This window comes from Ipomoea triloba, chromosome 5 (genome assembly GCF_003576645.1).
Source record: "Ipomoea triloba cultivar NCNSP0323 chromosome 5, ASM357664v1".
NCBI classification, from domain to species: Eukaryota; Viridiplantae; Streptophyta; class Magnoliopsida; order Solanales; family Convolvulaceae; genus Ipomoea; species Ipomoea triloba.
In genome coordinates this window covers 23,321,865-23,334,438 of record NC_044920.1, presented here as the reverse complement: position 1 = coordinate 23,334,438, position 12,574 = coordinate 23,321,865, and the positions used below count along the sequence as shown (strand labels likewise).

The following is a 12,574-nucleotide window of genomic DNA, read 5'->3' as shown; positions in this document are numbered from 1 at the left end:
CTTGTAGCATAGATTTATTATTACAAATTGAAAATGCACTAAATAGGAAATGCGCAAAGGAAATCACACCATGTGAAACCATTGTAAAAGCTAGAATTCACATAACCATAAAAAAATGTAGACCTATAAGAAGAAGCTATACAGAAGAAAATTGGATTAAACTAATCTCTAAGCTTAAAGCTTATCTAAACAGTACCATTCCTTCACTATCCCTATTCATTTTCTTCTTGTGAAAAAGGCCCATTCAGATTAAAGAACTTCTTGACCTGAATAGATCACTAGGAAGTAGGAACATGATAACCAAAATATATAATTATACTCATTCAAATGTCCAGAAATGCCATTCTTGAGTCACTAGCATATAGAAACACCAACAAAACTTGCACAGAATGAGAAAACATAAAAAAGAATGGTTTAGAGCAAAACACAGCTGCAAGAACAAATCCCATATGAGCCAACTAACAAGTTTAATTTAGAGCTGATTTTGGTTTTGATTTCAATCCAAGCTCTAAGTTCTCTCACTAAATACACATACCCGGCGTAGTAACTGACAAAATACAAACTAAACAAGAAATGAAGAGAGATTAATTAAAATCAAAATTCAAAACCTTATTCACAAATTATGACAGAACCAGTAAAACGACTCAAAAACAAACATGACTGAAAGAAATTCACAGATTGCAGGTAGTGATCAAGGAACGATAATCAAGATTAAAGTAGTTTTCGCAGTTCTTTGAAAGGACGTACCTATACGATATGGAGACCTATACAGCTGAAAGAAAAATGGAGGGCCGGCGATGGATATATCTGATGGAGTGGGGCAGCTGCATAGCCTGTCCCGAAATCTATTGAGAACCGGTGAACAAGAAGACTTAAGAGTTAACTTCCATTTTCCTTCCCTTCATATCTATATATAGATATACTGAAGCTAAAGGTGTGGCGGAACATATTTTCCCTCCAAAAATATCTTTCATTAGAACTAAAACAAATAAACTTCAATAAATTAGTTAAAAACATATTATAGATTTACAAATATTGAACCACAAAGTTTGTTATGGACCTATTATTTAAATGATGATCTAGAGAGATTTTGATTGTGCTATATTTATGGATTAAAAGATATTTAGAAACAAAACTAAATGGTTTCCAAACATCTATTTACTACAATAACAAACAAAAGTTTAGGGCAAAAACTTATCCGTTTCATGGGTCTTAATCAGTGAGGCGGGTCAGATCTTAAATTAACGAGGTCAAAGATCCGACCCACTATTCAAAGATTCGACTTGTGAGGCAGTCTCACATAAGTGTTACTCAAAGTTTAAAATATCACCAAAGTAGATTTTGAAACAAAACTCAGATATCAATGTAAAATTTTAAAATAAGAATGTCTTTTCATGCAAGGAAAAAAATTATATAATATTTATCAATATTTATAAAATAAAAAAAGTATCACATATTGAATTGTGATTTATAGTAGACATATATTATATTTATAGTATTTTGTACAATATGAAAATACATACACATATTTAATTGTGATTGCTGGCATAATTATACACGTTAATTACTGTAATGGTTACTTATTAAAAAATTATTTTAAAATATGTTTAAACTCATACTCTTAATTAAAAAATCAAAAATATTTAGAAATTTGTCTAAATATGTAATATAGTTAGGACTACATTAATCCAAATAAATTTAAAAATTAAATTCTTTTAATTTGTAAATGTAATTNATCAATGTAAAATTTTAAAATAAGAATGTCTTTTCATGCAAGGAAAAAAATTATATAATATTTATCAATATTTATAAAATAAAAAAAGTATCACATATTGAATTGTGATTTATAGTAGACATATATTATATTTATAGTATTTTGTACAATATGAAAATACATACACATATTTAATTGTGATTGCTGGCATAATTATACACGTTAATTACTGTAATGGTTACTTATTAAAAAATTATTTTAAAATATGTTTAAACTCATACTCTTAATTAAAAAATCAAAAATATTTAGAAATTTGTCTAAATATGTAATATAGTTAGGACTACATTAATCCAAATAAATTTAAAAATTAAATTCTTTTAATTTGTAAATGTAATTTTCTTAATTATAATTAATAAAATATAAAATATAATTAAAAATAAAATTATAAAATTAACGAAATATGTGTTCATATATATTTATATTTTAAAAAATGCATAAATACATATACTTATGCACTATATTAATCATACAAAATTAAAATGATATTTTTAATTTCTAAATTTAATTATAATATATCAATATAAATTATAATTACAGAAATTATATTACAGAATTTGCATACATACATATTAATAAATATTATTTATATACACACTGTATTACACAATCATATAAGAAAATGCCTCTGATTAGAGTTTAAAATCACATATCCAAAATTTAAAATTTACATATTTTAATTTCTAAGTATAATTTTCTTAGTTATTATCTATATTGTTAGAATTATAATATATATGAAATACGATTATGAATAATTCAATTTAATTAGTAAAATTTTTCTCTCTATATTTATCTAAATATGTACATGATTAGAAATTATATTAATCGCTAATGACCTTGTGGTTTAGTGACATCTGGTTGCACCCCCATGTGGGAGAGGGTGGGTTCGAGCCTCAGTGGAGGCGCTGTTGTCCCTTTGTACTTTAGCATACACTACATTTGCAGACACTACATTTGCAGAATCGGTAAAACTAAATTATAAGATAATTGTATGATTAATCTCCCGCTGTTGTCCCTTTGTACTTTAGCATACACTACATTTGCAGAGTCGGTAAAACTAAATTATAAGATAATTGTCTGCTCCGGTAATACTCAAAGAGAAATCACTTTTTCAATTATTGATCCTGCTCCGGTAATACTCAAAGAGAAATCACTTTTTCAATTATTGATCCTGCTCCGGTAATACTCAAAGAGAAATCACTTTTTCATAACTAAATTATAAGATAATTGTATGATTAATCTGTATTTATTGATCCTGCTCATTTTTTGTTCTTAAGCCATAACTGACGTTTTAATTTTCTAAGGGCATTCTTGTCAAAATAGTGAAATACAATCACGTTTTTTCGGCATTAGTACATTATAATTCAGGAAACCTAATTTCACGATATGTTTCAAGTAAAATAAAATAAAATCAAAACCGCAATAAAGCAATTGGCAGTTACTAGTCGACGATAAAGTAACTGGCTTGAAGCAAACTTAAAACTCCACCATGTAAGTAAATTACTCTGTGTAGTTCAATTTAGTTATTAAAATGCTTAGTAAGTTCATTAAATTCTTTTTGTTTAGTGCATAGTCTTTGTGTGGAGAAGGATATCACAAGCAAACCTTTACAAAATGCATTCGTTATATGATTATCTGGTTCCAGATCGAGCTAGGTATAAAAATCCACAGCTTCATGCATTCACAAAACCTATTATCTTCTTTGTCCTTGACCAACTCTAGATAGAAACTAGTGTCCAAACTTCTCAATAGTTCCCATAATAACTTGGTATAAAAACCCACAGCTTCATGCCTTCATTACAAAAGAAGATTTCAAAGATGTCACAAAGAAAACTCTTTCCACAATTCATATGGACCAACTAACAAGTTTAGAGGTGATTTTGGTTTTAATTTCAACCAAGCTCTAAGTTCTCTCACTAAATACACATACCCGGCGTAGTAACTGACAAAATACAAACTAAACAAGAAATGAAGAGAGATTAATTAAAATCAAAATTCACTCAAACACAAACATGACTGAAAGAAATTCACGGATCGTGGGTAGTGATGAAGGAGCAATAATTAAGTTTAATGTAGTTTTCTTAGTTCTTCGAAAGGTGAAATAAGCATTAATGAGTCTCACAAATAGGAATAGGAGGCGATATTACTTTCCGCGGCACCCGCTTTTATGGGTGCCGCGAAAAGTGAACCCACTTTCCCAAAAACAGATCTGGCGAGACCATTTTCGAAACCCTCACACCATTTTCGTTCGTCTTCTTCACACCCGACTTCACCTGGCGACGTCTTCTTCATCACCATTTTCGTCTTCACCTGCATTTGAGGAGAGCCGCCGACGCCGACGCCTCTCACAGCCATTACCGTCAACACTGAGAGCTTCCGCCGCCGCCATCGCTTCAGATCTGCTGCCGACGCCATTGCTCACCGCTCTCTGCCGCCGCTGACGCCATTCTGCCGATAATTTTGTTTTGTTTTGTTTTTTTTTTTTTTTTTTTTTATTTTTTTTTTTTTTTTTTTTTTTTATTTTTTTTTTTTTTTTTTTTTTTTATTTTTTTTTTTTTTTTTTTTTTTTATTTTTTTTTTTTTTTTTTTTTTTTATTTTTTTTTTTTTTTTTTTTTTTTATTTTTTTTTTTTTTTTTTTTTTTTATTTTTTTTTTTTTTTTTTTTTTTTATTTTTTTTTTTTTTTTTTTTTTTTATTTTTTTTTTTTTTTTTTTTTTTTATTTTTTTTTTTTTTTTTTTTTTTTATTTTTTTTTTTTTTTTTTTTTTTTATTTTTTTTTTTTTTTTTTTTTTTTATTTTTTTTTTTTTTTTTTTTTTTTATTTTTTTTTTTTTTTTTTTTTTTTAATTTTGTATTTCATTTATTTATTTCAAATATTTGTGTATTTATTTCGAATATTATTAATGTATTTGATTTATTTTCTTTTATTTGTAATTTATTTCGAACTTTGCTCAAATATTTGTGTTATATTTGGACTTTGTTGAATATTAATGTTTGATTTCTTAAAGAATTTTTTGAATTTTACTATTATTGTGAATGACAAAAATAATTCATAATTAATAATATGGAATCATAAAATTTATCAATTTATTTTGAATTTTGTTGTTATTGTGTTATATTTGTTTTGAATTTTAAAAAAAAATTGTAAAAATAAATTATTTATTGTCAAACAATTTAAAATAATATTATTTCTAAGTATATTACATAAATTAGTATTAATTAACAAAATAACTATATATGATTATTAGTTAGATATATATTTTGATGAATTAGGTACTTGATTAAATATGTATTTAGATATATTATGAATTAACTAAATTGAATTTGTTGAGTTAAGTATTTTGATGAATTAGATTGATTTGGATTAGTTAGATATAAACTAGGTATCGTTTCTAAATGCATCCATAATTGAATATCCATATCTGATCTACATAGTTTTATTAATTGACGGATATATGTATATGTGTGTGTGTATATATATATATATATATTGTTTTTTTTTTGTATGTGCAGGTATATATAGATAACCATGAGTGATCAAAATAGAGGATCTTCTCGTTCAGACCCCAAAGAAACTCCTCCCGTACCTAAAAGAAGAGGCCCAACAATATGCAAAAAGTTGAAAAAGAAAAATGGCGAAAAAGGTGTATTGACAATTCATTTTGATAATTATGGTAGACCGATTGGAGAATATGCCAAACAGTTTACACCTTACATTGGGACTTTGGTTCGTTCTAAAGTAGATATCAACATCGACGGTTGGCCCAACGTAGATAAAAAACTTAAAGATATAATTTGGAACGATGTTAAGGTATCCAATAACTTTATATTAATTGTCAATTATTGATATATGTATAATTATCATAAATTGTCATTGTTTATGTTTATGTTGTTATTCAGACACAGTTTTCCATTGAAGATGATACAAAGAGAAGGATAGTAATGAGAATTGCATCATCGAGATGGAGAGATTTCAAAAGTAGGTTGAAGCGTGAACATCTTGACAATAAGCACAAACACTATGAATCTCCTGTACAACTCTATGATTACTTGAGTGAAGAGCAATGGACACAGTTTGTTGCACATTGCGAGAGTGAGGAGTTCAAGGTATGTTTATTTCATTTTATTATAAGTAGTTCATTAATTTTAGTTTAAGTGTTTTATTAATATTAACATATCATTAAAATTATAGGTTAAGAGTCAGAAAGCAAAGCAAAGGCAGGAATGCAATGAGCATCCACATTTCCTAGGTTCTGCTGGATATGCGGGTAAACAATCAGAGTGGATGATAGCAGACCCTCTATCTTCACAATCTTCTTGTGCTTCTGTTAGCTTGTAAATACTGTCCAGTGATCGCTGTTTTGATTGGGTACGCGCAAGAGTTAAGAAGTCAGAAGAAGGAAGTTATTACATTCCGAATGAGAAAACAGATGAAGTTTTTCATAAAATTGTAGGTATTATTTTTAAAAAAATTGTTATAAGAATATATAAGATTCATAAAAATACTAATATTTGGTTTTATTTTATTGATTGAAACAGATAGAAAAATGTGATGAAGTTAGTCAAGGCACATTTCTACCAAATAGATATCACGATATATTGTCATCAGCTCTTGGTACATCAGAGCAGAAACGTGGTCATGGTAGTGTAAGAGGAGTTGGTTCATACTCGACCATCAGACAAGTTTTTGGTAAACCAGAGCAGAAACAGGACACACTGAGTGAGGTTATGTCTACTGTTGAGGTACAAAAGATGTTGGAAAACTGTAGGCAAGCCACATTGTTAGAGGTGCAACCCAAGATTGAAATGCTCACCCAGCAACTCAATATATTGATGAAAAACATGTCATCTGCAAGCCAATGTCCACAAAGAGTTTCAGTTGGCACTCCTCAAAGCGTTTCTGCGTCTTGTGATATACTTCCGACCCGAAGCAACTATCATTCAGTTGATGTATATCCAATAACCACAATTAAGGTAATATTAAAAATTATTTCATGTTTAAACTATTATTTTCTTTTAAATTTAAACCTAACATATATATATATATATATATATATATATATATATTAATTTATAAATTAATATGTTGACTAATTTGATTAATTAATTTTTTTTGTAGGCATTGGAAGAAGCCGCATACTCTACGAACGAAGTAGATGAAGTTCGAGAGTTGTGGACAAAATATTTTCTAGAAGAGTGCGTTTAAACTTTATTTCGTTTAAACATTATCTCTATTGTTATTAATTGATATAAGTATATTGTGGTGATATATTATGTTTATTATTAATTATGAAGTATATTGTAATGATGTGTGTGTTGGGTTGAAAATAGTTATGTGTTGGTTTGAAATTAGTTATTTGTGTTGGTTTGAAAATAGTTGTTTGTGTTGGTTAATTTGAAAATAGTCATTTGTGTTGGTTTGAAAATATCATTGTGAATAGATATAGGTTTAATTTGTTGTTATTAGCTAGTTTTGTAAAATTTGACGTTTGGTGATTTTGGATTTGAAAAATTCTCTACAGCAGATTTTGAATACATAAAATTGGGTAATATTGTAAATTTAATTTAATTACTAAAAAATATTCTGCGGCACCCATAGCCACACGGGTGCAACGGAAAGTCATTATTTTATTATTAATTAAATACTTTTCGCGGCACCCGCCCAGGTACGGGTGACGCGGAAAGTATTTAATTAAAAAAATAAATATATAAGCTTTCCGCGGCACCCTTTACGGATGTCGCGGAAAGCCTATACTTTCAACGACACCACCATTCGCTACACCTGTAGAGGTGTAGCGAAAACACTTTTACATGTGTAGTGGATGTATTTTTTTGTACTAGTGATAGTTCATTGTATCTTAGGGATAGTTCTTAGAATCAAGCACTGGTCTTTTTTTCCACATGTCGGGATAGTCTTCGTCCGAAACAATATCATCCAAAGGCATTGTATTTGTGTGGATATTAAACAAGACTTTGACATGCATTTCTTTTTCAAAGATAAAAACCTTACAAATCCATCCATCAAATGTTCCTAGTAAGTTAAGCAAGTAGTTATGAACAAATACTGCATATGTCAAGTATATACTGAAACTCAACCTACTTTCTTCTATGTGAGTTTTGCATATCCTAGCAGATTTGAACAAATAATTGTAAAAAAAAAAAAAAAAGCCTAAAGGCCTAGCCCGAAATCGACCCAAGCCAAAGTTAAGTGATAAACAAGATTTTGGGCTTGATTTGAAACGGGCATTTAACCCCATTTTGATTGATTTTTAATGCTCTTGGGATGTAAACGGCTCTAATTGGAAAGGTTTTTGCTTGTAGGAAACGGAGAAGGGGAAAGCACAAGAAAATTCAAAGAATTGTTTGGGCTCACGTTGACGCTCATAGCCGTGGGTTTTAGCATCACCTCAAACATCCACGAGATTGATTAGGAGCTCACAATGGACCTTATGGCCGTGAGGTCCGTTGTGAAGTTTGGAAGCTACCATCCTCACCTAAAACTCATGAGTCACGATCAACTTCACGGCCGTGAAGTGGATCGTGAGTGCGCACCCAATAAATTTAAAATCTGTTCGATTTGGCACGAACTTGGAGTATAAATTGGGATGGATAGTTATTTTTAGATCATTCTTCATTTTTAATTTCCTTCTTTTTAGGATTTTCTGGAGAGAACATTCCAGCATCCTTGTTCTTTACGATTTGGTCTAGATTTAGTGAAGGCCTGCTCAAGATTTTAGATTGTAATTCAAACTTAGATTCATGTCAACATTGTATAGTTTCCAATTATCAATCGATCAAGCTAAGCTTTGTTTACTTTTATTGTAATTTCCTCAATTCAATTTTGCTTATGAATGCAATTTCTGATAAGTGTTTTATTGTATATATTTACCCCATTTATTAACTTACTTTGTGATGAAATTTGTCACAAAAGAGTGCATATATGAGACTTATTAGTGTAATTTAATTTGTGTTGTTAGGCATGTTCAATTTCAATGGCAAAGGAATGAAAGAAAAGAGAAGAATTGTAGCTCATTCACTGTGTTGAAGAGCCCATTCGAGAAATCAAGAGCAGCATAGAGTAGCTATGGAAAGGAGAAACACATTAAAACACATTAATTAGAAAACTTAACTATAAAAGAAAACCCTTTATTTTTTATTTTTTTTTGAACTCAAGAAAACCCTTTATTAATTGCTTAAGATAATGAAATTTAGACAACTTAACAACAAAATATTGTTGAAATAAACTTAAAACCTATTATCTTCTTTGTCCTTGACCAACTCTAGATAGACAAACTTCAATAGTTCCCATAATAACTTGGTATAAAAACCCACAAGTTCATGCCTTCATTACAAGCATTAAAAAGATTTCAAAGTTCAACAAATACTTCAGGTCATCCAAAGACTAAGCAATATAAACTTCCCATCAGTTAAAAATACCCCTGAATTAAAGATGTCACAAAGGAAACTCTTTCCACAATTCAAATATAAAAAGAAAAAAAAATCATCCCCAATTGATAGAAAAACATCACACATTATTCAGACTAGGAGCTTGAGAGTTTATGAAAGTACAAGAGGTGAACAAGGGTAAGCTCAGAATGAAACAAGACTATTCACATAGAGCACCCATCTCACATAATACGATTCAGCTGGCAGAGGAGGGCTCAGTAGTATTTTAGTTTCCTGGTGTTCAAAATCATAGGAGTAAAATCTGTTCTCACTCTCAAACACCAGAATGTCTCTGCTTACAGCAACAAGTTTGGGGTCATCCAATTGATCCAAAGGCATATCAGTGTGATCAGGATCAAGCACCAGTCTAGTTTCCCACATGTCATCCGAAGCCATTGTATTTGCGTGGACATTAACCAAGACACTCACAAACACTTGATAGCCAGGCAATTTGATATCAACCTTACAAAGCTTTCCATCAAATGTTCCCAGTAAGCAGTCAGCCTCAGCGTCGGGCTCATCAGGATTGTTGTCCAGGAATTGTGACCTATCCTTTGTTAGATCAAAACAAAGAATGCGACTATTCCCCACAGGCCAGTAAACAACACCATTGATATGAACTCCAGACCCCAGATCAGCTATTTTAGCTCCATAACAAAACTCCCCAGGAAAATTCCATGAGTTATTTCTGGAGGAGTATATTTCAAATTCAGTTGCACCATCAAACTCGGAAGATTCGAAGGCACAAATGAGTTTGTACTCAGGTACAGAGTCGAGCAGTGACAGTTCAAATATCAGCACAACTGCTGGCTCAGATCCATGAAAAGCAGTAGGTTTTGGAAGTATTTTCAATTGTTTTGTAACTGGATTGCACAAATAGTAGTTTCCATTTCGTCCTTGGCAACACAACACTCCATTTGATGAGGCCCTAATTTCAACAGGCTCTGGGAAAAAACTCAAAGATGGATCTGGTACACCACAAGATTTTGGATTAATTGGTATGAAGACAATACGATTTTCAGAAGTCTGACAAAAAAGGCCTGATATGCCACGGCAATGAAGTGATTGATCACGGTGGAAGGATGGTGTTAAAATCAGGTGCATCCAGTCTCGACAAACAGCCAGGCATCTGAACAGTGATTTAGCAGGAAGGAATTGAAGGACCTGTTCTTTAATGGTATACTTGAGATCCATGAAAAGCAAACTGTTTGATGCAGAAGAAAGGTTTCAATGATAACAGAGGCATTTGAGAGAAGTCTAGTATCATAGATTTATTATGACAAATTGAAAATGCACTAAATAGGAAATCACACCATGTGAAACCATTGTAAAAGCTAGAATTCACATAACCATAAAGAAAATGTAGACCTATTTAAGAAGCAAATACAGAAGAAAATGTCCATAAATACCATTCTTGAGTCATTAGCATAGAAACACCAAAACTTGCACAGAATGAGAAAACATAAAAAAGAATGGTTTAGAGCGAAACAAAGCTGCAAGAACAAGTCCCATGTGGACCAACTAACATGTTTAGAGCTGATTTTGGGTTTGATTTCAATCCAATGAAGCTCTAAGTTCTCTCACTAAAGACACAAAATACAAACAAGAAATGAAGAGAGATTAATTAAAATCCAAATTCAAAACCTTATTCCCAAATTCAAATTATGACAGAACCGCTATAACTGAAAGAAATTCACGGATTGCGGGTAGTGATCAAGGAGAGATAATCAAGATTAAAGTAGTTTTCATAGTTGTTCGAAAGGGCGTACCTATGAACGATAGCAATAGCTGATGGAGACCTAACAGCTTAAAGAAAAATGGAGGGCGATATGATGGATATATCTGACAGCTGCATAGCCTGTCCAGCAATCTATTGAGAACCGGTTAACCTCCATATTCTTTCCCTTCATATCTATATATATAGATATACTAAAGCTAAATGTGTGGCGGAACATATTTTCCCTCCAAAATTATAATTGTAGGATTAATTTGTATATATTGGTCCTGCTCACTTCTCATCTTTAAGTAATAATTGACGTTTTAATTTTCTAGTTTTTCTAAGTGGACTTTAAGGAGCTTTTTCATCTGAGAGTATTCTTGTCAAAATACAGTCACTTTTTTCTGTCGGCATCCGTACTTTATAATTTAGGAACCTTAATTTCACACTATGTTTCAAGTAAAATAAATAAAATCAAAACCACAATAAAGCAATTGGTAATTACTAGTCAATGGTAGAGTCTAAGTAATTCCTGAAGTTTTTCGACAACTAATCGGCGATTACTTGGCTTGAAGCAAACTTGAAACTCCACCATGTAAGTAAACTAATTACTCTGTGTAGTTCAATTTAGTTATTAAAATGCTTAGTAAGTTCATTAAATTATTTTTGTTTAGTGCATAACCTTTGTGTGGACAAAGGATATCATAAGCAAGCCTTTACAAATTGCACTCGTTATATGATTATATGGATCCAAATCGAGCTAGGCGCTAGCCAGAAGCGCACTCACTATTTAATATATAGAGGAGCAATTAAGATATAACTCAACTCGATAAAATAAATGTATTCTCTTTATAACACATACACCATTTTGAATGTTAACTTTATAGGTTAATGAGTGTTTGTACGAAAGAGAAAAAAGAATGATTTTGTGTGATATAAATCAAGTGTTGTAGCCCAAGGGTTCATACAGAGATCTAGAATTGATTTTAATCAAATACATTCTTTCGCAATAGATGACATTAAGCTCCGCTACATAATATTACTAGCATTAAATAACAAATTTAGATATGCATCTAATATTTATTTGAAAAAGCCCCTAATAGATTTAAAGTTCTCGAAATAAGAGGAGATAAAAATTATAGCATGTATATCGTTGAATTACAAAAGGTCTTTATATGACTTGAAATGGTTAATGATTGACTAAGTTTTTTTCACATGAAGAAAGAATATGCAGATAATATGTGTTTGGAAACTTGGGAAATCTATTTCTGGGCTTCCAGTGTTTGGGGGATGGTGGAAAGTTAAAGTCAACAAAAAATGACTTCCGGTCAAGTGTAAAATAGTTTTCTATACTTTCTCAACCTGTTGAAGCACAAAAGTCAAATAGCGCCTCCACTGAGGTCTCATGACCTCCCATTTAGGAGAGTCACTATATGTCGCTTGATCACAAGGTCATGGGCAATAGCTTTGTTTTCCTAGAAAACAACTTCCCCTCTTTTACGGGGGAAGTCATTTTCCGCTCTTCAGTTCTTGTAGGATTCGCAAGGCATAGCCACCATCGTCGAGTAGCCAATCAGTCACAAGTGCAGCTTGTCGTCGTTTGTCGCTCCTTCCCGACTAGGGGAATTTCTATTGAACCAT

At 31.0% G+C, this 12,574-nt stretch overlaps 1 protein-coding gene across 2 annotated transcripts; it reads right to left on the bottom strand.

The window, feature by feature from the left end:
* Positions 1 to 9,055: 9,055 nt before the first annotated feature.
* Positions 9,056 to 11,097, bottom strand: LOC116021085 (F-box protein At5g49610-like). 2 transcript variants are annotated; one of them, XM_031261693.1, is made up of 2 exons: positions 10,986 to 11,097; positions 9,056 to 10,420 (listed from the first exon to the last, which is right to left on the bottom strand). In XM_031261693.1, the coding sequence occupies exon 2, from the start codon at positions 10,408 to 10,410 to the stop codon at positions 9,361 to 9,363; it is 1,050 nt and encodes a 349-aa protein (XP_031117553.1). In that variant the 5' UTR covers positions 10,411 to 10,420; positions 10,986 to 11,097; the 3' UTR covers positions 9,056 to 9,360. The 2 variants fall into 2 exon arrangements, with proteins under 2 accessions (XP_031117553.1, XP_031117554.1); XM_031261694.1 differs by having other exon boundaries at positions 9,056 to 10,380; positions 10,986 to 11,012.
* Positions 11,098 to 12,574: the final 1,477 nt, after the last annotated feature.

What these genes read in the sequence shown, in the direction of transcription:
- LOC116021085 (XM_031261693.1), bottom strand. Translation starts at nt 10,410, where the DNA reads ATGGATCTCAAGTATACCATTAAAGAACAGGTCCTTCAATTCCTTCCT.